A 24286-nucleotide genomic window follows, 5' to 3' on the forward strand; every position below is an offset into this window, starting at 1 on the left:
TGGGTTTGCTGCCACAGATGCGGAGGAAGAGACCCCCCCCCACGCTGCAACATTTGCCTAAATCCCATTGCAGTAAAGGCTCTGTGGCACGCGCTCAGTCCTGTTACACGGGAGTGGGGGGGGGGGGGGGGGGTGACCGTGCAACTGCAGCTTCATCATCTTCTCCGTGGAGAATACGGGGTTTTATTAATTTATTTAAAACCTTAAAACCACAGCTGGGACTTTAAGTAATTAAGCTTTTTATTTTGGACAAGTGAAAGCAAGTGTAAAATAACAAACTAAGACAAAAACAAGACCATAATTATATAAACAACACAAGTCCAAAAGGGAATGAGAAGAAGAAAAATCTTATACTTAGTGTGTTTTCATTTATTTATAAATCATCCCAGAAATGGGGGTTACATTCGTCTTGCGCTTGATTTGATAAAAGCAAAATTTGCTTTAAATTGCCTGCCATTTGTAATTATTGCTTTTCTTAAGTAGGGTGGGGGGAAAAATCGGAAAATCTAATAAAAAAAAAAAATTCTGAGATTTTATTTTTAGGCCATATCGCCCAGCCCTAGATGAACCGCTAGCAATGATAACTCTACTGGCATTAGCAATGCTAGCTCCAGCTGCAGTTAGGTATGCCTGAGGTTTGATCTGTAATCCAGTGAGAATGACATTATTCATCCTTGCTTGTTGTTCCACATTGTCCAGTCTTTTCTCCTGAGGGTCGACCCGGTTATCTCTTAGCTCGTTTTGAGCTCTGAGTCTTCCGAACTCTTCCACTCGCTCTATGAGAGGAGTTAGCTTAGCCTGGATGTTGTAAACTCGCTCAATGTCGTCAAGTAATTTAAGGTCATTGTAGTCACCTGTTGCTTGCTTTTTCTTCAGGGCCATGGTCAGCTCTTTTATTTTTTGGAGAAACTTTTAAGTCACTTGAAAATCGTTGTGCGTCCGTGTTGTGACGCAGAACGGGAAACCTTCCATGAAGACTTTGTTACGAAAGCACGGTTCCCCTTTTTGTACCATGGAAGAAAGTAGGCACTCAGAAACTCCACTTAGAGGTCACTTTCACATGGCTCTGGTCCCCCAACACCTGACGCACCGACCTGTTTGGCCAGCATGACATGTGATTCATAGTCTCTCATATTATGAGGTAGGCAGTAGTGTTAAGGGTCTTGCCCATCACTGGGTGATGTTATCTGCTCACCATTGATACCATTACCATTACTTGCCACTGATTGTTCAATCCCACCCAGGAATCGATCCTTGTTTTCCTGCTGCCAGTCCTTCACCATACCAACCGAGCTACCCAGCCAGAATGAGAGGGCAAAGATCCTGTGGGACTTCCAGATCCAGACTGATAGGATGGTAATGGCAAACCAACCAGACATCGTAGTGGTGGATAAAGAACAGACGAAAGCCGTTGTGGTGGATGTAGCAGTGCCAAGCGATGGGAACATCAGGAAAAAGGAACATGAGAAACTGGAGAAATACCAGGGACTCAGAGAAGAACTGGAGAAAGCCTGCAAAGTGAAGGTGACAGTGGTGCCTGTGGTAATTGGAGCACTCGGGGCAGTAACCCCCAAGCTGGAGGAGTGGCTACAACAGATACCCGGAAAGACCTCAGACCTCTCAGTCCAGAAAAGCGCAGTGCTAGGAACAGCTAAGATACTGCGCAGAACCCTCAAGCTCCCAGGCCTCTGGTAGAGGACCCGAGCTTGGAGGAGAAACCACCCACGGAGGGTGAGAGGGGCAAGTTTTTTTTATGCCTGTAAAACTTATAAAACAAATAAATTTTGCATTCACGAAAAAGAAAAGTTCTTTTTTTTTTTTTTTTTTTTTTTTCTTTTTCTCCTTTTTAACTTGTTCTGTCCAACAGCTGAGCAAACAGATTAGAGCTGAAGGCTTTTTGTGTTGGACAGGTTTTACTATCACAAAAAGAGGTTATATAGCTTCAAGAAACTAGAGTGTAGATTTGTATAAACCCCTTTTTGTCGTATTATTTTTTATTTATTTGTTACATTTAGTGTGTGTGGGGAGGGAGAGGGGAAGAATGTGAGGGGAGGGTGGAAGAGAGTAAAATGAAGAAAGGTGAAAAGGTGGGGGATACAAGCACTGATTTGAATAAGTTATTATTTTAAGCTGTAACAATTATACCAGATCTGCTGGAAAGACGAATGTTACATCAAAGGTGAAAATCTGACACTAAGATGAGCGAGAAAAAAAAACTGTCCATCAATACACTGTAGGTAAGGAGGAGGGATGAAGCAGACAGGGAGCAGTGTGGAGTGTGCACGTGCACGTGGGGGTGGAGATACATGCATGCTGCCGACGTGAACCGTGTGTTCATAAAGGGAGCCAGATCCTACCCAGCCAGACCAGCCAGACCGGGAGAGGGGAGGAGAGCCCCCCAGGCCAGAAGCCCCCCCAGCATCCGGACCCAGGCAGCCCGGGAGGGGAGGAGGAGGGGACCGCCCACCCCACCAGCCAGGCACAGAGAGGGCCCCCCTACAGGGGCCCCCCCAATGCCCAGAGGCACAAGCGAACCCAGTGTCCGGCCCCCAGGCCACAAGACAGGAGCGCTTAGCCGTACCAGGCGGCAGCCATGGGGGCCACCGGGCGCCGGACACCGAGACAAAGGCCAGGGACGAAGCCAGGGCCCCCGGAACCCAAGAGCCGGCCACCACCCGACCGGCGCCCCGTCCCCGCAAGCCAGCCCAGGCCCGCGACCCTAGCAACCCAGGGATCGCCACGCACCCACAGCCACAGCCACCCCCCTAAAACCCTACGCACTACCACCCCCCCCGCCATAATATCTGACCCCCCCTCCCCAACCCTCTCAGTGCCCTCCCCTCTCTGTGATGGGGAGGGAAGGCCCCAGAGGGTCCAACGAGCCAGCCCCCAGGTCGGTCCTACCCATGCACTCACACACACATACTCACAATCATCTGGTTACCCTCCCTACCCCCGCCGCCTAGCAGCAACCCCCCCCCCCCCCAGCCGGCCGACCCCCAGCGCCGCATGCCCGACCCCTCCCGCAGCCGACAGGACACCCATAAGCCCGGCCTCCCTGAGAGGACCAGGCGGGTGAAGACCGGCCGCCCCCCCCCGACCCCACCCATGTATGGAGGTGTGGGAGTGCTGTGTGTGTGCTGCAGGTAAAATAGGAGGTCACCAGTGTGGGGGGATCCACCGCTGCCAAGCCGCAAAGCCCCCCACTCCGGAGTCCCTCTGTGAGTGGTGTGTATTTGCTGTGTGTGTGCTGCTAGCATGCAGTGTGTGTGTCTACAGAGGAAGTTAAAATTGTGGGGGGGCCAGCGAAAGGTGAGCACGGATGTTTCACCGTGCCCCCCTCCACCAGACCCTCTCCACAAGGCCCTAGATGAATCAGAGTGTCTAATATGCAAGTAAAAAGCGGGGAGGAAAAGAAAAGTTCTATTCAAAACAAAGATGAATTGTATTTACAATAGAAATGTTAAAAATAAATCTATATGTTACGTCCAGGTGTACACTCCCCCCCGCTCCCTTAGGTCAACAAATCAGACACAGCTGGTCGTCTCGAAGACCAGGAGAAAACTGAGAGGTGACCGAGCCTTCTCAGTCTTCGGACCAAAAATCTGGAACGAATTGCCCCTGTGCCTCAGACAGATAGACTCACTCAGTATTTTTAAATCTGCTCTTAAAACATATTTTTTCACTTTGGCTTTTAACTGAGTTGGAATCCGGACCTATTTTATGTGTTTTATGCTTTATATTTTCATGTGCTTTTATTAATTTTTGTATTGTTCAGCACTTTGGTGAACCTTGTTCTGTTTAAAGTGCTTTATAAATAAAGTTGAGTTGAGTTGAGTTCATATTTTTTAGATTTTGGAGTAAAACAGAATCACTATACATTTTACATTCTTCCTCGGTCCAAGATGTATCTGCTATGTTTATAAAAAAAATACTGATATGAGATAATGCAGTCAGTAGTTGGTAAATATATTGAGTTCACATGTTTATAAATAAAGAGCCAGTGCTTTTTAGGCCACAAACCTAACTGCACATCACTGGCCTGTGGTGAGGGTATTTAATATCCAGACTTTACCCTGGTTCCTTTGCCATTTCCAGGTTACCACAATTGCAAATGCGGTAAACTGGGTTTTGTTATACATAAATTTGATTTGGATTTTTGAAGTGGGGATGCATAAGCTCAGAGGCAATTTTCCTCACATGCTTGCAAATTTGTATAAACAAATACAGTTCCTAAAAACGTATATGGCCTATGAAAATAATATAACTTAAAACTTGGACTAAATTTGAGACTTTTTGGTCTTGATTTGGGACTCATCTTGGGACTTGTTTGCTTAGACTTGGGACTTAACATGGGACTTATAGACAAAGACTAGAGACTTACTTGTGACTTGCAAAGCAATGACTAGATTCCACCTCTGGAAACCAGTCTTGCCTTCACAACTAATTGCACGCATCATTGTTATGTAGGTCATCAAGGCTAAACCACAAATTTAAAACTCTTCAAAAACAGATGCAGTCCTTACTTTGACAACAGCTTCTCCTGATCCAGTAGCCTTAAATGTTACATTTTTGTTTATGTCATTGATCTGCAGGGACAGATTCAGTCATAAATAAACAAACAAAAAGATGAACAAACATGGAGCTTATGTGTATCAGCAGCAGGATCTCACTCTAGAGGTTCCTGCAGCATAGCTGTTGTTATGGCTGAAGATATATTTTTCAGGCTTTGATCTGCCTGGCAACAAGACATCCACTTTCAGTTCATATTCTGGTTCTTGAGCTTTGGTCCAGTACTCTGCAACAGCCTGGTACACAATTATTGTAGCCTAAAAGAGAAAGGGGAAAAACAGATTTGGGGGTGCAGAAGGATTTTGAATGTATGTTCCTGAAAGTACGAAGAAGCCAATACTGTTTCCTAACCTGTGTGGATCCATAACCCCCACCAACAAACTGCTGCTGGTTGAACCATCTCACAACAGGTCTGGCATCGTCATAAGACTTGAGATGAATACAAAAAGAGCTTATACTAATATACACCTCATTTTTCTGAAATTGTATAAGCACCTATTGTAGCAGTAGCAAACAACATTTCCTCTTTAGTTAAAAAGTTAAAAAGTTTAGTTAAAAAGCAGCATATGCATGTTATTTTTACCTAAATATGTAACCCAGCACAAGCAAGATTCTTTATGTAAATAAGGAATTAACTCACCTTGTTCCTGACCAAAGCCAAAAGAGCATAAGCTGTGGCCTCAAGGGTAAAGAGGTCCTTCCCAGGAACAGGCCAGTGGGACAACTCTGGCAGACAAGAGCAAAACCGTCAGGACACATCCCAATCAGGGACATGTTATAGGTTATAAATCCTAGAATCAGCAGCATTGAGTGATACTTGTTGGATGATTTCTGTTTCACCACCTGGAGAATAGAACTTGTAGAGAACCTCGCGGTTTAGTTTTCCCTCATTTGCCAGGGCATATGATGTCATGGCAACAGCGTAAGGATTCTGAAGTCTGGGCAGTCGCTTATCCAGGTAGGCAACTGCCTTGTTAATGCTGCCTGGCAGGGCCTACACATGAGGGTAAGAAACAAATGATTAATTCAATAAAATTCAATTATTCAATGGAATTCAATAGAGCGGAGACAAGATTTGGGAGGACTGCCCTTTTAAATAAGCAGAGCTGCTTTAAAGTATACTCTTTGAGCTACAGGAAGCCAGTGCAGAGACCTGAGCACAGGACTGTTGTGATGGTATTTCCTGGTTCTAGTCGGGCCTCAAGCAGCAGCTTTTTGGATGTACTGAAGCTGTTTTACAGCTCGTTTGGGGAGGCCAGTGAGCAGCCAGTTAGTTATCTAACCTACCGGAGACATGTACATGAATAAGTATCTCCATTTCTGGCTTTGACACTATGTTTTTGATTTTGGCTATGTTTTTTAGATGGTAAAATGCTGCTGATGTTACTGACTTGATATGGCTGTTAAAGTTCAGGTCAGAGTCCATGATTACCCCAAGGTTTCTGACTTGATTTGAAGCTTTTCGAGACAGAGGGTGAAGTTAACTGCTGACACTTTCTCTTTGTTTCTGTGGACCAAAGACAATGACTTTAGTATTGTCTCAGTTTAGCTGGAGAAAGTTGCTTTGCATCCTAGCACTGATCTGTTGGATGCAACAACTGAGTGAATCACCTGGCCCATATTCACCTGCTGTCAGCGACACATAGACACATAGACGCATAGATCTGAGTATTGTCTGCATAGTGATAAGATTGGTTATTACTGTGAATTCACTGACCTAGTGGCAGCATGTAGATGTTAGAAAAAAGGGGTCCCAGGATTGTTCCCTGGGGCACACCACAGTCCAAGGCCATGCAGTCAGAGACACAACTCCCAATTTCAACAAAATATTTCCTGTCTTCTAGTACTTGAACCAACTATTCATTTAAAAGAACAGAGACACTTATTTGAAGACCATGATGTACACAGTCTTGACAGAGAATATAGATCAGGGGTGTCCAAAGTTTTTTGGGTGAGGGCCAAATACAGAAAAATGAGCAAAGGTCCGGGCCGCACACAAGAGGTGACATATCGACACATGATTAGTGTGTTTTTCTAACTCACCCACAATGTGAAGAACATTGCTCTCAGTGGGAGCAGTGATGCTGATCTGTGCCACATAAAACAAGCGCACGTCAAAATGAAACATTCACTCAGACAATGAAACCTCATTCCAACCAGGCAGTTCAGAACGGGTTTATTGAGCAGCTGAAGCCAACAGATCTTTACATACATAGCCGTTAGTGTGGTTGACTGGCAGAGGGCACGATTTTGTAGTTTATAAAGAGTCGCCGGTTTTTCAGAAAACTAGACCAAATAAAAATGGCTTATGGGTGACCAACGAGGACAATTTTCACATTAAATGCACACAATTTAAAAAGCTTCATTCTACAATTTAAAAAACTTCATTCTACAATTTAAAAAGCTTCATTCTACAATTACACTCTGTGACAAAATATGCAGCCATGAACAAAATAAAATTCCAAAAACAAAACAAGTTCTTTTTTGCATAAAGGGAATACTTTTTCACAGTTCAAAATGGTTTTTCCCACCATGTTTGAAATCTTCTACACAAATGCTTCTCAATTATTTTTTGCCAGGCCCCCCCAAGGAATAAGAAAATATTTTGCGCCCCAACCCCCCCCCCCCCACACACACACACACACACACACATGCACACACACTCGCATGGTGACAATATTAGGTTAGTATCTATTAAATGGTCTAAAATTGTATACCTAAAATTGTATCGTTTAACATTAACAAAAGAAAAAATCAATATAAATCCACTTTCACAAATATTAACTTTATTTTGCCACAGAAACACTGTTTTAGTCTTAACCAGAAAAGAAACTTAAAGTGCCTGAAATAAAAAAAATCTTAAAGACCTTATTTAAACTAGAAACATTTTGACCAACTGAACCATTTGATGCTGAGAAAAATAATTACATCAATAAATATTAAATCTAAATTGATCTGAAACATTATCACAGCAGCACCAATATATTAAACGTTTTTTAGTCTGAAGAAACAGATAACATAATTTTGCTGATTTTTTTTCTAAATGATGATTGTTTATGATGTCTGATGTCATAAAGTGCAGCTGTTTTCCTGCATTACCTGCTGTCTTTATGTCTGTCTGACACCAACTAAACCAGTGTGCCGCGGCACACTAGTGTGCCGTGGGAGATGGTCAAGTGTGCCGTGGAAAATTGCCCTCATTAACTGATCTAAAAACATTAGCCATCTTCAGGAAATCAGCTCTTTGTTCATCCAAACAGGTCCTGATAAAACACTGAGTAGTTAGGAATATGAAAGATCATAAAATACTTTTTTCTTTGTGTTTAATTGATTCTATTAAAGACATTTTGATAAGAATGACGGCACCGCGATTTACCTGCAGCTATAACTGTTTTCTGAAAAGTCCCGCAGCTTTTACTGTCTCCACAACTCCACCAATCATTCTTGAAGGCTTAATCACATGTCATCAGTCTGACCAATCAGAAGTGTTAAAAGTCTTCACTTCCTTGTTCCAATTTAGCTCATAACTCACTCATTTCCAACAAAAACACCAGCTAAAGCTCGTCTTTAGCGGTGGAGCTTTCCACAGAATCCGGTATCAGACCGTGGAACAAGTGAACAAAACCATGAAGCTCACAGACGCAAGTCTTTCTGCCGTTTTATCGCGTTATTCACACTACATCTCCCATGATGCATTGGCTTAAAGGGACAGCGCCTCAGCGTACAATGAGTCGTCCTTGTTACACGGATTGAAACCACAACAAACATACAGTTTGTATGTAACTTAACCTTTATTACATCTTTTAGAAAAAACATCTGCAACTTCCTGCTTTTTCTGCCACAATTATCACAAAAATGCACGTCAGATTGCCGGGGGGGGGGCTGTAGATCAAAACAGACTATGAGTTTCTGCTTTTTCTTTTTTTTGGGGATGCTGGTGTGCCGCGGGATTTTTGTCAAGGTTAAAGTGTGCCGTGGCTCAAAAAAGGTTAAAAAAACACTGAACTAAACCACAGACAGACAAGGAAAACATTCATGGAAAAATAAAGACACGTCATAGAAATGTCTACAATAGTTCATAAAGAATGACTTTGTTAGCATGAGCTGAGGAATCTAAAGGCAGCGAGGATCCTGGTGTTGCGCAACAGGCAGCTCTGTCCGTGTGCCCCGTGTTACCTGGCAGACAGAGCCCACACCACCCCTCCACTTTCGTTTTCTCTCGCGCAGCCGCGTGTGACAGGAGACAGGAGCAGTATGGAGTGATATTTCTGCCACCACGTTGCACACAAAACTTGCACGAATGGGGATTCACGGTTTCAGGCTGTTTCAGGCGCGCCCCACTATTTGAGAAGCACTGTTCTACACTCACTTGCTATCTTGCGTTTCTTCAGTGCTGCCATTTCTGTGTAAATATTCTTCTTTGCTTAATTTTGTTCAGTGGAGAAGCACCTTTCTGTGACCGACTCCATCTAGTGTTTAACCTGAGAAGTGCAACAGTTGAGCTCAAGCGCCATTTGCGGGCCATATTCAATTGTATTTTCAAAATTTGCTGCGGGCCGCAGTTTGCTCGCAGGCCGTAGTTTGGACACCCCTGATATAGATCAGGACCAGAGAAGCAATAAATGTACATGATAATAACCCTTCCCTTTACAGAGGGGGCCTCAGACACAACCTCTTTATACCATGCTGCCCTTTCATTAGTTCCAAAGAAGACCACAAATCCAGAGCGACCACATCCAATGACACTGTGATGGAGAGGAGTAACCTCTGGTTTCTCTTCTTTGCCATTTAGTTGAAGAAATGTAGGTACCCTACGTGGAGGATACATATGTGTACTGAATCCTGCACCACTCAGACAGATGAAGCCACTTGAATGAGTGGTGAAATGTTTTAAAGGAAGAAGAATTGTAAGTCCATTTGCTATAACTCGACTTCAAGGCTATGCCACTTGAATAAATGAAAACCTTCACCTACAGCCTACTATAATTAATCAGGGTAGATGATCCATCATTTGCTATTATGCAAACACTTATAAGAAAAAACAACTGCAATTTGCTAAGAAAGAATGTAAAAAATATATATACATATTTTCATTTAATATCAGAAACTCACGCTGATGTCAGCAGAGCAAATCAAGCGTGACTCCTGCATGGCAATAAGGCAGAAAGCTGTCATGGAGGCATCAGAGTCGGAGCCAGAAACATCCCCCTAGAGTGCACACAAATAAAGGCAGAGTCTTAACTTATTCTAAGTAGGAAATTGCACATGAAACATTGGAAGATCAGCGGTTTCACTTACAATCATCTCTCCATGGTAAATTTGTCCAGTTTCTTTGAACATGCCATCGGGCAGCTGAGCTTTGAGGATCAGGAACTTCACAGCGTCACAAATGTGCTCCTTTCTGATGGCCACCAGGTTGTAAGCCATGGAAAACACTTTGACAACATACGCTGTTAACCTTGTGGAATAAAGAAGAGAATGCAGTGGTTGAGTGTGCCAAACACAAAATCTAACTACCTTATTCTAAAACTTTATTAATTAAGCCTGAAGGCTTGGGGCTTGCTAGAATGAAAATTTAACAAACTTAACTTACCTTAAACTTAATTATTGCAGATAAGCAAATAGTTTGAATGGGTCGCTGTGATAAAGAGGAAGAGCAAGCAACCTCTGACTGGAGGAATCAAAGGTTTGGTTTGTAAAATAAATTGTTTTTATTTTGATCATTTTTTAATGTGGTTTTAAATGTTAACTCGAGCTGTAGTTTACAGATGACCTTTTTAACTTTCCAGCAACAGTTCTTCTGTGTTTTATTGCCTGCTTCTTACCCCAAACTAGGATGAGGGGGTTTTACAACACACTTAACAGTTAAAGAAGAACGCTGTTTGAACTAAAAACATGACCAAAAAGTTCATTATACCCCACCCCTCGTGAACTTTTCAACTTTGTTTCTCTGCTTGTAAGTTGTATTTCCACTTGTATTCTCAATAAAAAGGAGCACGGAGAGCAGCATTTCTTTGAGAGAAAAAGGGTGATGGGAGTCCTCCGGCATACTTATTTTTCTCCCTTGTGCACAAGAAACTTTGCTTATTGGTGTGGTCTCTTACTGTGTTTTTCTTTGTCTAGATACATCTATCTGACATTCTTTGGTCCTTTGAGGTCGGAATACAACATTTCTGCATCCCTGGGAGTGGACCATAGATATTGAAGACTGTGCACAACCCGTGAGAATAGAGATCCAGAAGAAAGCCCGTTGTAGTGAATTCTACGCTGGCCAATCAACTGGTCTGATCCCTGGTTCTGGATTGATACGATCCATGAACCAGTTGGAACACAACAAGGCAAGTATAAGCGTTCACGTAGGGGTTCGAGTCCTCGAAGAGGGCTAGAATTCTGAAAAAAGGTACAGGTTTGAGTCCTGTAGCCTGAAGAAGAAAGCGCATATGTAGGGGTGTGAGTCCCTGAAAAGGCCTAGAATAAAAAAAACAAAAAAAAAAAAACAGGTTCAAGTGCTGTATTAAAAGGGTCCCTAAATGTGAAAAAAGTAAAATAAATAAAAACTTTTTTTTGGTGTGAATGAGAGTGCAAGTGAGAATGGAGTGAACTTGTTTGAAGCAGCAGGCAGCAGGAAACCTTGTGATGTTAACGTAAGGCTACTGATCAGTTGAAGTAGAACAATATTTCATCTCATTGGTGTGCAGAGGATGGGTATCTGCCTGGTTGCAAACTTATATAATGAAACACATCCGTTGACCCAAAGAAATCTGCGTTGTGTTCTTGCTCTGCTAATTAGATGAGTCTGGACTGGAAAATCTGTTGATTGCTGACCTTTTTTATTGATGACTGTAGAAGGATCTGTACATATCAAACAAATAAAAACTCGGTGACATGCAGTTCCTTGTTCACACACATGGGGTCGCTCAGTTGTCTCAGCACAAACTGAGCATTATAAACATTCTCACAGAGTAATGATCATAAGCGTAATGCAATTCTCTTCCCTGATAACAAATATCAAAATAAAATGGAACCAAAATAGTTCTCAAAAGATTGAATAACACGAGCTTCCGCTTCCAGTCCGCATGGAGTATAGCAGCGCGAGGGACCAGCTTGGAGCTTGATAAAAATATATTATACTTCCCAGAGTTACATTCATCCAGTAAGCTGGCTACTACGTGACTGGAACTTAAAAATGGACACACGGAAAGGAAAGAAATATACGCAGACGACCATAGAAGTGGACACGCAGTCTTCATCTGAGGAGAAGAGGACTTTCCCTGCATATTTGAAATAAAAATATAACCTTTATAAAAAAGATTTTTTCAAATATTTGCAGATTCATGACCTTACTTGGGCAATTTTTACCTCTTTTTCCCAGTCAACCAGAAGAAAATGTTATGGATAAGATTTTACTCAAAGATCCATTGAAAAGGGGCTCAATTTCTACAATACATCATGATCTTTTAAAAATTGAATGTACCGCTACATTGGATCATCCAAAAGAAACCTGGAGTTATGACTTGACAATAACAATTATGGAAGAAAAGTGGATAAAGGCTCAGCAACAAGTTCACTCCTCATCAGTGTGCAGCAGAAATGGTTTAATCCAGTTCAAAATCCTTCACAGACTGCACCTGTCTAGGAAAAAATGATCAAGAATGTTCTCAGGAGTGGACCCTTCATGTGAACGTTGTGGACATGTTCCTGCCTCACTGTCCCACACATTTTGGGACTGCAACATAATCATTCCCTATTGGACAAAAATATTTGAAATATTGTCCCTAACATTTAAGGTCAAACTCCCATTGGACCCTATAGCAGGATTATTTGGAGTGCCAACTGCTGGAATTTGTTTAAACAGTAAATAAAAATATGTCTCAAGTTATGTTACCTTATTGGCTAGACATCTAATCCTACTTAATTGGAAAAGCAAATTTTCCCCAACACATCTTCATTTGGTAAGAGACATAATGCAATACTAAAACTTAGAAATGAATACATTTTCACTGAGACAACAAGAAAACCTTTTTTATGAAACATTTATTTATTATTTCAACGGTATATAGACAAGTCGACCTCTACTTAAACACTTGTTTGTAGGGGTGTAAGAAAAAATCGATTCAGCAATATATCGCAATACGTCATTTGGCAATACTTGTATCGATTCAAAATGCTGCCAGGACAATATTTATTTAATTATTTCTGAGCGTCCTTCAGCGTCTGACTCTTGTTGTCCACTTCACCCTCCGACCACTAGTTGGCAGCAGAACACACGGAGCCTCTTAGAGCAGCTCTACTCTGCACAAGACAACAGGTAGGCTGCCGCCAGAGGCAGCTTGTTCTGTTGTTATGAGACATGAACTATTATTTTTTACTTGAATGGATACCAAACAGTATGGAGAGAAATTAGACTCAGTCGGATTTGTGCGTGCGTAATTCTTGATTTGTGCGTAAATTAGGATTTGCGTATGTATATTCTTGCTTTGTGCGTTCGTAAATTAGGATTTGTGCATAAATTTGGATTTGTGCGTGATTTGTTACTCACATAATACGTTTTGTGTATAAGTTAAAAAAATATAAAATGAAAAAAATACAAAATTCAATTTACGTATGCACAAATTAAGATTACAACATCTTGAAACTACTTACACACACACATCTTTAAACAACACGCACGAATCCCTTGTTACGCACACACGAAGCCAAAGTTACGCACAGATCTACCGTGAAACTGTTTTCACGTCTCACAAATTCGTCCGTAAGTGCTGCGTTTAAATACCAGTGGAATGCTCGGTCATTAGAATTTTCCTATCACCTTCCCTTCTAAACGTATCCAGACAACGACTCAATCAATACATGAAGACAGTAGATGTTAGTGTTGAACATAGAGGCTACTTACTTCGGGGCGCTGACCACCGAGATGGGCCGCCATTCTTCCCGTGACTCTCTCAGTCTGACTGCCTTTGATTTTTCCGGAAGAAAAAAAACAGTGCCCCCTACTGGTCATTCCTGTTACGCATTTTGTATCAATTCGGTGTCTCGGAAAATAATATACTTTTAATATATATATTAGCGTTTAAAAGTGAACGTCATATTCTGAGATAATAATTTTTATTTTCCTTTAAAGTTTTTTTAAGCCCTGCTACACCCACTGAAGGAAATACGTTTAGAAGGGAAGGCTGATGGGAAAATTCTAATGACCGAGCATTCCACTGGTTTATTTTTAAAGCACCATTCAGGCTCCTGAACTGTTTAAAAGCACTAGAGAAGCTACATTAATGCTGAAAATAAACAGCTTTTTATTTCCCCAATAGAAACTTATTGGTTAAGGATCATTCATTCTTTGTTTTTTCTTACACTTAAAAAAAATGTATTGAGATGAATGTTGACTGTTCCCTTTCTATATTTTAACATACCAAAATAAAAGCACCATGAATTTGCTTTGGTAAACGCAACTTATATATGAGATACAATTGCAGTGCTTAACATTGTGACCATTAAACTGAATTTGACCATTTTATTACAGTGGAAGAAATTAAAATTCAGGTTGAGTTTTTTTCAAAGTCATATTTAAAAAAACAGAAAACATGTTTCGGTAAAATATCGGGATACGTATCGTATCGCAGGGCGCGTATCGGGATACGTATTGTATCGCCAGACTCTTGCCAATACACACCCCTACTTGTTAGTAAAAGCAGCAGGGTTTTTTTCTTTTTTTTCTGTTACTTTTTTGTTGTTGTTTTTATTTTGTTTTTTGAATATTGTACTGTTTGTATTGTTTGCTGGAAAATAATAAAAACAAAATGGGGACTAGTACCCAATATAATGGATACATTTAATTATGTTCCTTAAAGTAAGAAGAACACAGATTTTGTTATTTCCATCGAGGACAACTGCTCTACAAAGATTTTCTTCTGCAAAAAGAACTACGGTAATCAGTTCTTGTTCAGCAGGGTGACCGCTGCTGGAATAAATGAAAATATGTAACGATTATTTTTGTGTTTGACTGCTCTAATTTGTCTGCCTGAACGTAAACGCTTAAATTCAGGGAACAGAAAGTTTATTTATTTATTATTTTCTTTGCTACCCTAAGTGTTGTTTCCTTGTATGTGACTTGCAATGTTTGATGGTCCCTACAACCGCAGATCTTGAGAGATACGTTGAGTAGCTTGTAAAATTTTGCTTTAGCTTTAACACTTAGTCCCCCAAACCACGCTGCCATGGCATATCTCGCTAGGCTTTCCAAGTACTGCATTGTAAAAGGGGATCAGTATTTTAGAACTGACACCAAACAGCCTCTGCCTTCTCAAAAAGTGCAGTATTTGGGCAAGTTTTCCACAAAGATAGTCTGAACAGGTAATTTCAGTTGGTTATCAATGCAGACACCCTAACATTGAATAGGTTTTACAACTTCAATCTGCCTGCTTTCAATTACAAAAGGTTTATGTAAGGTGTGATCCTCACACCATTTTTTTTAATGTTTGATCTCATCAAAGTAAATTGAAGGGTTATCTGGAGCATTTAGGAGACTTGTCATCGGAAAACTTTATAATTTTGTTTTGGCTATGGCTGCTTTGGCAAGACCACGGGTGACCTCACTGCCCCTTGTGGTATCCCGGAATTAAAACATAACACTTTTGAAAGTGTGCCATTTAGCCTACTTGTTGTGTTCTATCAGTCAACAGTGAAGAAAACCATTTAACCATGTCTAGATTTATGTTCATTTCCAACAGCTTTGTAACCAGAACTGAACTGTGTCAAAGGCAGAACTGAATTCTGAAAATAACATTCGAGCATAAGTGTTAGTGTTAGATGGCTTTCCTATAGAATAAATAAAGCGAACACTCCCTCCAATCGTGAGACTGGCATGAATAACATTAATTTGGAAACCGAATAAACCACCAGATGAATGCTCTTCTTTTAGACCTAAAGTTTGATGAGCTGTGACGTTAAAATACTTTGCAAAGCCTTGGCCAGAAGGTTGAAGCTGCACCTTCTACATCTTGTTGATAATGATCAAAATGGATTTGTTAAAGGTAGACAAGGGTTTCATAACTTTAGACTTTTTCTGAATTTACTGTATGATAAGCATAATTCTAAAGATACAGCGATGTTATTGTTAGATGCACGCCAGGTGTTTTAGGATTGAATGGAGTTTCCTTTTTAATGTATTCCAACAGTTTTTTTGTTGTATTTTGATCTTTTACTGTGCCACAATATCATGAATTTAAGTGAAAATATCTGAAAATGTAGCTTTTCAGAGCAATTATTAGGTTAGATTAAAAGTAGATTTATTAGGTTAGTTCAGGGGTCGGCAACCCAAAATGTTGAAAGAGCCAAATTGGACGAAAAAAACAAATATGTCTGGAGCCGCAAAATATTAAAAGCCCTATTTAAGCCTTATAATGAAGGCAACACATGCAATATGTATCTATATTAGCTATATTAGCCTGCTATCAAAATGACTAAGTTGCTAAAAATACATAATGAGCATTAACGATTAAATGTTTATTTGCCCTGCAGTGCATTCTGCAGAGAACGACGCGTCACGTGACTGCTCTGTTGTGCAAGTTTAACTTCATTACAATATCAATGAATTCTGTTTCATTGCTTTGATAAAATTAAAGAAATGTAATAAAGAAATCTGATTTTTATGTCATTTTTATTTTGAGGATTTGAACAAAAAACAATAAAATGGAACGTGCGTGCCCCGTGACAGTCAGCTGCGCTCGAATGACAGAACAGCTTCAAGCATTTGCGGCGCCTGCAGACTTTCATTCAGCTCGTTCAGGTGGCTTGTCACAGTCACATTCACCAAAAAGTGCAGCTTTTCCAGCCACTCAGCATCTTCCAGTTGCAGGTAGTTCAACAAAGGTCTTTGCTTTTCAGGAATGTTTTCGCATGTTCAAAACAGACAACAGAGTAACGCAAAACGTCACCCCTGGACAGCCATCGGACTTTGTTGTGTGCAGGAGATCAGAATATTCGCTTTCAACTTCATCAAGCAATGCACAGAACTGACGGCGGTTCCATTTACATCAGCCACCTGTTTAGCGGTCCGCTAAAAGTAAAAAAAAAAAAAATAAATCTTGCTGGTAGAAACGTGAGTCGTAAGCTATGACGCAAATCTCCGTTGACAGAAATGTTGAAATTAAATATTGTAATGACCCAGCCAGACCGTCACCTAAGCGGGGTAACAGCAGCCAAACCGCTCATCCAGAGGCTTCTTTGGAGAGCTGACCATGCCTCACACGCCACACAACCCCGGACAGTCTCAGTGACTAATAAATAGCAAAAGAGGCAAAATCTCCTTTTAAGTAACAAGCCCGTTTATACCAGCACACAAACAGCCCAAACAGCATGGACGTCACTTCAGTTCACAACACTCTCACTCAAGGTTTTACCCCAAAAGTCCCCACTTCCCACGAGCCTTAGTGGTTGAAGGCGGGGCTAACCCCCAGGACGCTACAATATTGTAGTGGCGGTCATGTGCATTTTAGTTCTGTTAGCAGCAGGGGATTGTGGGTCGCAGTCCCCTGATCTGATTAGGGCTCAGCATGAGCGTTTCTGTTTGCCCACGTTTCTTTATATATGGCAGTTTTGTTGTTCCACCTTAGTTTATTCTTCTTGTTATGTTTGTTTCTTTTTGTTACACCATGAGTGTGGAAGGGGGAGAGGTTGATGAGTCCTGTGCAATGTTCAATGTGTCGCGTGTTCTAAAGAAATGGGGCTTGTAATGTCTGAAAGAAGAGTATGATCTTAGCTTCACTTTCTACCTCCTCCTCTCTGAGACTGTGCGGAGTCGTGCGATGTCAGGGACACGGACTGTTCTCCAGAGCAGCCAGTTGATTGACAGCTCAATAGGTTGGCTCTCGTTTCCAGCTGTAAGTGACGTACCTGCTGGGCGTTACAATTTTAATTCTACATGCTCTTACAGCATTGGAAAACGTTAAGAATATTTGTGTCTTGTTTTTCCTCCTACAGAAACCATATTAAAACAAAAAAATATATTTCTCTCCCCCATCTTTTTACATTTTCAAACATTTTTGAAAATGCTCCAGGGAGCCACTAGGGCAGTGTTAAAGAGCCGCATGCGGCTCCGGAGCCGCGGGTTGCCGACCCCCGGGTTAATTAAATACAGGTCATGATTAATTAATCCCACAAAAGAATTAACCGCATGACAGCACTAAGATGGATGGATGGATGGATGGATGGATAATAATGATGATCTTACCAGATGCTGCTTGCATGATTAGGCCATACAGCAAAAGAGCCGTCATTTTTTAGGTAGGCTAGCTCGTTGTTATAGCCTGTAAAGGAAAATAGATGTTTGTTGGAGAATGACCTATGACTTCCCTTTGCTTACAACCAAAGCTTTTGAACCCAGAACTTTCATCTTACCTGTTTTTATGTGCTGAATGGCCTCAGCCCGTTTCTGAATACCAACGACTTGCCATTGGTTGGTTTTGTCCAAATATGTGGTTGCAATGACAGGTAGGGTCATGTGGATCATGTTCTGCTCTCCACAACCAGAGGGCTGATAAATCAGAGTACCCATAGACTTTCCACTGACGGCATTTTCCACCAGATCAGAAACTTGTTCTCGGCCTGCGTGCACAAGGGCAAACCAAAGTGGGAATTATCACCAGCAACCATGCAGAGCTCAGTTTGAGGATGAAAACTGACCTGTCACTGAGATATGCGTGCTTGTAGGTGAGTTTGGAATCAAATTACTTTTAGGAATGTTGCTGTTCAGAATTTCCACTTGTTCACCGTCTAAAAAAACCCACAGTTGTGCAGTAATAGAATACAGGAGTCCACAGAGACGCTTATTGCAATGTTAAAAAACGACTTCAATTCCTGCAAAAACCATGCATAGGACTCACTTTCCCCGTTGTGAGCTGGATCCAAGGTCACAGTTTCTGCAGCTTTAACCAGAACTCCTGGAGGCTGAGGAAGAAAATATTGGACAATAAGCTTATTTCTGGCACTGCATATTGGTGTTTGAAGTTGATTTTCTCTTTATCTGTCACTATAGTTATTTTTAGGAAATGCTTTTGTTCAAGATTTGGTCAATGCCATTCTGTTGCTTTTTACTCAAAACTACAGAGTGAATCACAGTGTCCAGGATGAGACTTGGGCCCTGTTAAAAAATCAACAGATTGACTCACAACCACCCGCAGGACTTTCTCCACTCCATCACCCAGGAATGTGTTTTTGACAGCAGCTTTGACCTTAATTGGTATAGTCCCCTCCTTCATGGGAATAATGATGAAGGGAACAGCTCTTGTGGACATGGCGCCAACTTTCACCTCTTGTCGATATTTCCCACGTTTATATGCTGCGCTGCACACGTCCTTTTCCTCAGCTAGATCTATACGAACCTTGAAAAGGTGGAGAAAATTCAGAGTCTTTCAACAAGTAAAGACTAATGGTAGAATGGAGGGACATTTGAGCTCTTGCGATAACATTCACAATCATTGCTTACTCTCCAGTCTGCAACAAGCAGCTCAGTATTAAAAGGAAACACTAACAAATATTTAAATGTGTCATGGGCTGATCAAGCATTTTCATATATCTCATGTCTAAGTTTCAGTTGTGCTCCTGCTTTGCTGCTCTTACGGTTAGGATCACTGGCCTGTAGTTGTGCAGAATGGCTTTCACTTCCAGCTGCTCTCCACGGACAGCTGAGTACGGCAGCCGGAGGTCTATGAAGAAATCCTTGCGAACAATTACCTCCAATGGCTCTCCCACACAGATGCCTTCAGTATATACCACAGGAATCAAACGTTTACAGAAGTGGTCGTAGTGCGGGGGTCATATAATGCAAAAAGGAGCTGACCATTCACTAACCATGAGTTCTTGAGAGGCTGATGCCGGTGACCTCCCACGTTGTGATGGAATCAGGCAGAGCCACGTTTTTTACAAATGAAGTGGGGTCACTTGAGCACAAAAAAGGGGGGGGCACTTTTAGAGACAGCTGGCAAAAGGCGGTTACAGGTAAACGAAGGAGTGTCCCTCCTGCAGGGTAGCCTTTACTGTGGACTCACCATTTGGATTTATTTTGGGGGCATTCTGGCAAAACAATTTCGGTCCACAGCCAGCTTTCTGGGAATTTGCTGCGAGTAACAATTTGATCGCTGTCTATGTAGCTGTCATCTGTCTCACCTGTGAGGATAAATGGCGTAGGCTTGGATAGTGTTTTTCTACCTTCCTCAAAAGCCCAAAGCGCTTTACAGACACAATCACATTCACCCATTTATACAGACATTCAGACAGGAGGCAGGACTCAAATCTGCATTCTTCCAATCAGGGGTTGACTGCCCTACCACTGCCTCACAGCCGCCCCGTAATACAGAAAGAAACTTTAAGGTGTTTGTTTCCATGTGAACAGTCAGTGTTGTTGATGCAGAATCTTACTGCGGGCCAGCGTCAGGCTCTCCTCTCTCTTTTCCAGCTGTTGTTTTTCCATTTCTTTGCAGCAGGTGACAAAAGCATCCACACAAGCCTGACCATCCAGAATGTACTCAGAGCGACGCTCACATGTGTACGAAACTGGGGAGTCCTTCATGCCGTCCAAACAACATTCCCGCTGTAGATCTTCCTTATACTGACTCACTAACCGCAATGAGAAGTTTAGATGGGAACATTTAGGAGACAAATATTGTGAATAAAATAGAGGAACTGTGTTCTGTCTTTAAAGAATTGAAATGACAATGCATGCATTGATATTTGCTTTGCTTCTCACATAATGTGGTTCTGACATCCATAATGGTTGAGGCCCGTCTTCTCCTGGATGGTGCTGCGCATTTTGCTTCTGAAACAAGGACAGAATAGAAACGGATGGGCAAAAAGAAGCTTGAAAACTCCTTAGGTGTAAGCACACGATCAAAGAAGGGAAACGGTAAAGATACTTTGAAGGCTCTTTTACACGGAAATAGTGGTCTAAATATGTTCAAATAACCCCCTCCCCCAATTCTGCTTTCTTTTGGGTACTATGGTTTCATGCTCAGACCCTCCATTCCAGGTTTGTGTTTATACAATGTACTGCTGTCCACATGTCGACATGCTTCATTTGATTATAACCATAGGCCTTAGTAAGTTATCGATGACACAGCTAAATACTGAATGTGTTTTGCTGTCTTCATGCTAGTGGAGATGGAATCTGCTCCAGTGTCTCCATTGCCCCCTTAGGTTCCTACGGGGGTAATGGGGTCAGTTAAGTTGAGATACACCCCTGTGCTCCCGATCTGTATTCTGCTTTTTTGCTTTGAGTATTAATGGGTTTGGTCCGTGAAAGTTTGTGTGACATCATACCGGGCCGTGGCTTGAAAAGGTTGGGGACCACTGATTGCTTGCTACCAATATTTAGTCGGGCCTGCACATGTACTGGCTTTACCAGGGGGACACGTCTGGCACTGCATCATTTGAGCCCCTAATGGCCTAGTGGTTAGAGTGTCCGCCCTGAGACTGGAAAGCCGAGTCATACCAAAGACTCTAAAAATGGGACCCAATGCCTCCCTGCTTGACACTCGGCATTAAGCGGTTAAATGGTTCCCGAGCGCTCCCCGCTCTCCCAGGGGATGTTTCAAATGCGGAGAACAAATTTCGCACACCTAGGTGTGTGTCAGATGGTGTGATTTAATTTAATTGGTGTAGTGTGTTAGTGTGATGTGTAGTGTGATGGTAGCCTTTTTTACTTTAGTCCCAGCTTTCTGCCGGTCACTAGCTAGGTACCCCCATTTGGTTCAGGGATTTTTGCTCACCGCACTTATGATCACCTTGTAAGATCTTGCGGGGAGCCCCAGATGGAGGGAGATTCTCACTGGTCTTGTATGTCTTCCATTTCCTAAGAACTGCTCCCACAGTTGATTTATTTTTTTTTTCACACCAAGCTGCTTATCTCATGCAGATTCAGTCTTCCCAGTCTGGTGCACGTCAACAATTTTGTTCTGGTGTTCTTAGACAGCGCTTTGGTCTTGGCATTTGGCGTGTGACTGTTTGAGGTTCTGGACAGGTGTCTTTTATTTAGATAATGAGTTCAAACAGGTGCCATTAATACAGGTAACTAGTGGAAGACAGACGATCCTCTTACAGAAGAAGTTACAGGTCTGTGAGAGCCAGAAATTGTGCTTGCTTGTAGGAGATCAAATACTTTTTTTTCACCATCATTTACAAATAAATTATTTAAAAATCTATTAATGTTATTTTCTTGATTTTCTTCTCATTCTGTCTCTCATAATTGAGGTAGACCTATGATAAAAATTATGGGTCTCTCATCTTTTTAAGGAGGATTAATGTACAATCGATGGCTGACTAAGTACTTTTTTGCCCCACTGTTTGCATTTAAAAAAGCCTACTGCCTCTTATCTGTAACGACTATACATTCACAAGAGAAAGCAACACAACAGTTCAAACTTACTGCTGTCCTCGTGTATGTTGAATATTTACATTAACAGTCTTGTTTTGTTTGAATCCAGCACAGGAAAATTGTGCTTACCTTGTCTGTAAATTGTTCCTGATGCAGTACTGGACTCAAATAACAGCCCAGCATCAAAGAACACACTCAAGCCATCCTTCCCTCCACCAGGAGTGCAGCCAGTGTCATACTTCTCCACCTCATCCCAAATCTGATATGCAAAAAATAGACATCTAAAGGTTATAGATACCCTTGGAAGTCAGGCAGAAAACCTGGTGATTGAGTTTTATAATTCCTGATTAATCATCAAACAATCAAGAGCTTTTAAACGTGGAGGTGTCTACTTTTTGCTGTGTGAGTCGGTGCTTGTTGTTTAGGACATAAACGCCTTTGTCTACGGCCACCAGTCCCACTTTGGCACCTGGATCTCCAGAGACCTTTAGGTCAAAACTAGTGCGGGGCTCGTTGACAATGCCGCGTCTCACCGGCTCCAATTTCAGCTGCAATTCATGTCACACATTAAGATACAAAGCACACATGAGCCGCAGCACTTTCCATGCACACCCTGAACAGAGGGATAAACAGCTGCTGGAACATGACTCACCGAGCCCATGCATGAATCTTCAACATCCACCCAAACTGAATCTGATACCACTTCATCATCGCTGGGATGGTAGAAGGCAACGATCCGAAAAGATGGCATCATATTTTGGGTAATGGGAATTATGAGGGAGATCAGTTGTTGGCCTGCTGTTTGGTGACGTCCAAATTTTATCAGCTGGCCCTTGCTTGTGATCTGGGGGGAAAGAGTCACAAATCTAGCAATCAGTAACCAATCAAGCATGTTTTTGACCTAGAATCAAAAACCAACAGCTCTCACCAGATAAGTGATGTGTTTGCCTTCACTTGGCTCCTTGTTAAGAATCAGGTTGATCTTCAGATTGTCACCTAATTTGGCCTCAGGCGAGTCCAGACCTGCGAGTGGGAAGAGTGCTGAAAGCCATGCACTAGACTGGATAATGTTTTTTATCACTTGGATCATTAATGAGGGAAATTACTTCATTACTTTTATTTTTTTTTCATTCTGTAGCGACTTCAAAACCAAACAGTTGCTGAGAGGCTGACGCTGAGTCCGGGTATTGAATGATGCGCTCCAAAAAACCATAAAGCATAACCAAGTTTGTATTTTAAAGTTTTAATAATAAAAAATGAAGGTAATTAAATCCACTTATTATATTGTGATCAAAAAAGAGAGAAAAAACAAGGAATCAAGAAAAATGCATATAAGCGTATAAAGCGGTCAACAAAAAATATGGCAACCCAGCTCACCCCCCCTTCCATCAGGGAAAAACCACAGGTGAGTTAAAGTCAATTAATGTCACCGCCCACAAACATGTGACCCACCAGCTGATTACCTACTCAATGGCCTATAATCAAAACAAATATATATTCATTCACCATAAGAAAGACCATACTTAATTCATGGCACCTACACATTCACTCATTTATTTATGTTACAAACTGTTGTAGTCGTTTTTTGTTCTTAAACGGTTGCTTTTGCTGTTTATTTACTTATTTATTTTTGTTTTAAATTTAATTTTACTTTGTCATAAAAAAGCATTTAAAAAAAATAGAAGCTTTTTATTTCAGATCTTATCTATAATGTGGTTCTGAATGTCCTTTTTGCTGCTGAAGATAAGAGAATTTCCCCATTGTGGGACGAATAAAGTTAATCTAATCTAATCTAATCTATTCTAATCTAATAAAACTAAGTATCAATGTGATTCTATCCGAAATGTTTATAGTTGATAATTTTGATTTAACACAATTTAACTTTGTACATTTTTGAAACATTCTCACTTTTATCACTACTAAAAAAATGCTTTCAAATAGTTTTATTGTTTAAACTGAATTTGAAGCTTTAACTAAACAGATTAGGAATTTTACTGAAAACACTATGTTCTATTAGTGTTTTGTTTATAAACGAACGCACAAAATTGCATAAAATAAATTGAATTTATAGATTTGATGAAGGAAGATTCCATTTTATAAGTAAATATTGATTTGATTCTCATTACATTTTTATTACATTTTATTTTAAACTCAGCCCTACTTACCAATATGGATGTAAGTCTTGCTGTTAGTAGAGTATTCGTTGGCATTCATTGTGGCTTTGGCTTGTCTGTTAGGTGAAATGTCTGGATCTTCAGTCTTTGCCTGGGAAGAGCATTCAGGGATGGAATTGAAAAATAAAAAAGATAAACGGCTAAACATTCATGAAGCGCACAAGATAAAATAGAG

At 41.2% G+C, this 24286-nt stretch overlaps 1 protein-coding gene across 1 annotated transcript in view; it reads right to left on the reverse strand.

Annotated features, from left to right (window-relative positions):
• Positions 1-24286, reverse strand: part of LOC101168584 (complement C3-like) — a 38676-nt gene that overhangs the window by 8723 nt on the left and 5667 nt on the right. Inside the window, exons 6-27 of the mRNA XM_011489970.4 lie at positions 24103-24202; positions 22866-22960; positions 22590-22781; positions 22330-22485; positions 22067-22196; positions 20315-20383; positions 19987-20184; positions 19617-19734; positions 19420-19508; positions 19189-19328; positions 18738-18950; positions 18453-18516; positions 18253-18342; positions 17968-18174; positions 17801-17876; positions 9871-10030; positions 9685-9780; positions 5416-5566; positions 5213-5298; positions 4924-5001; positions 4674-4829; positions 4527-4589 (exon numbers count right to left, since the gene is read on the reverse strand). Coding sequence (XP_011488272.3) covers positions 4527-4589; positions 4674-4829; positions 4924-5001; positions 5213-5298; positions 5416-5566; positions 9685-9780; positions 9871-10030; positions 17801-17876; positions 17968-18174; positions 18253-18342; positions 18453-18516; positions 18738-18950; positions 19189-19328; positions 19420-19508; positions 19617-19734; positions 19987-20184; positions 20315-20383; positions 22067-22196; positions 22330-22485; positions 22590-22781; positions 22866-22960; positions 24103-24202 — 2727 coding nt within the window. The remainder of the gene's footprint in view (positions 1-4526; positions 4590-4673; positions 4830-4923; positions 5002-5212; positions 5299-5415; positions 5567-9684; positions 9781-9870; positions 10031-17800; positions 17877-17967; positions 18175-18252; positions 18343-18452; positions 18517-18737; positions 18951-19188; positions 19329-19419; positions 19509-19616; positions 19735-19986; positions 20185-20314; positions 20384-22066; positions 22197-22329; positions 22486-22589; positions 22782-22865; positions 22961-24102; positions 24203-24286) is intronic.

This window comes from Oryzias latipes, chromosome 21, assembly GCF_053564925.1.
Source record: "Oryzias latipes strain Hd-rR chromosome 21, Olatipes_Hd-rR_3.1".
In the NCBI taxonomy this organism is placed as follows: domain Eukaryota; kingdom Metazoa; phylum Chordata; class Actinopteri; order Beloniformes; family Adrianichthyidae; genus Oryzias; species Oryzias latipes.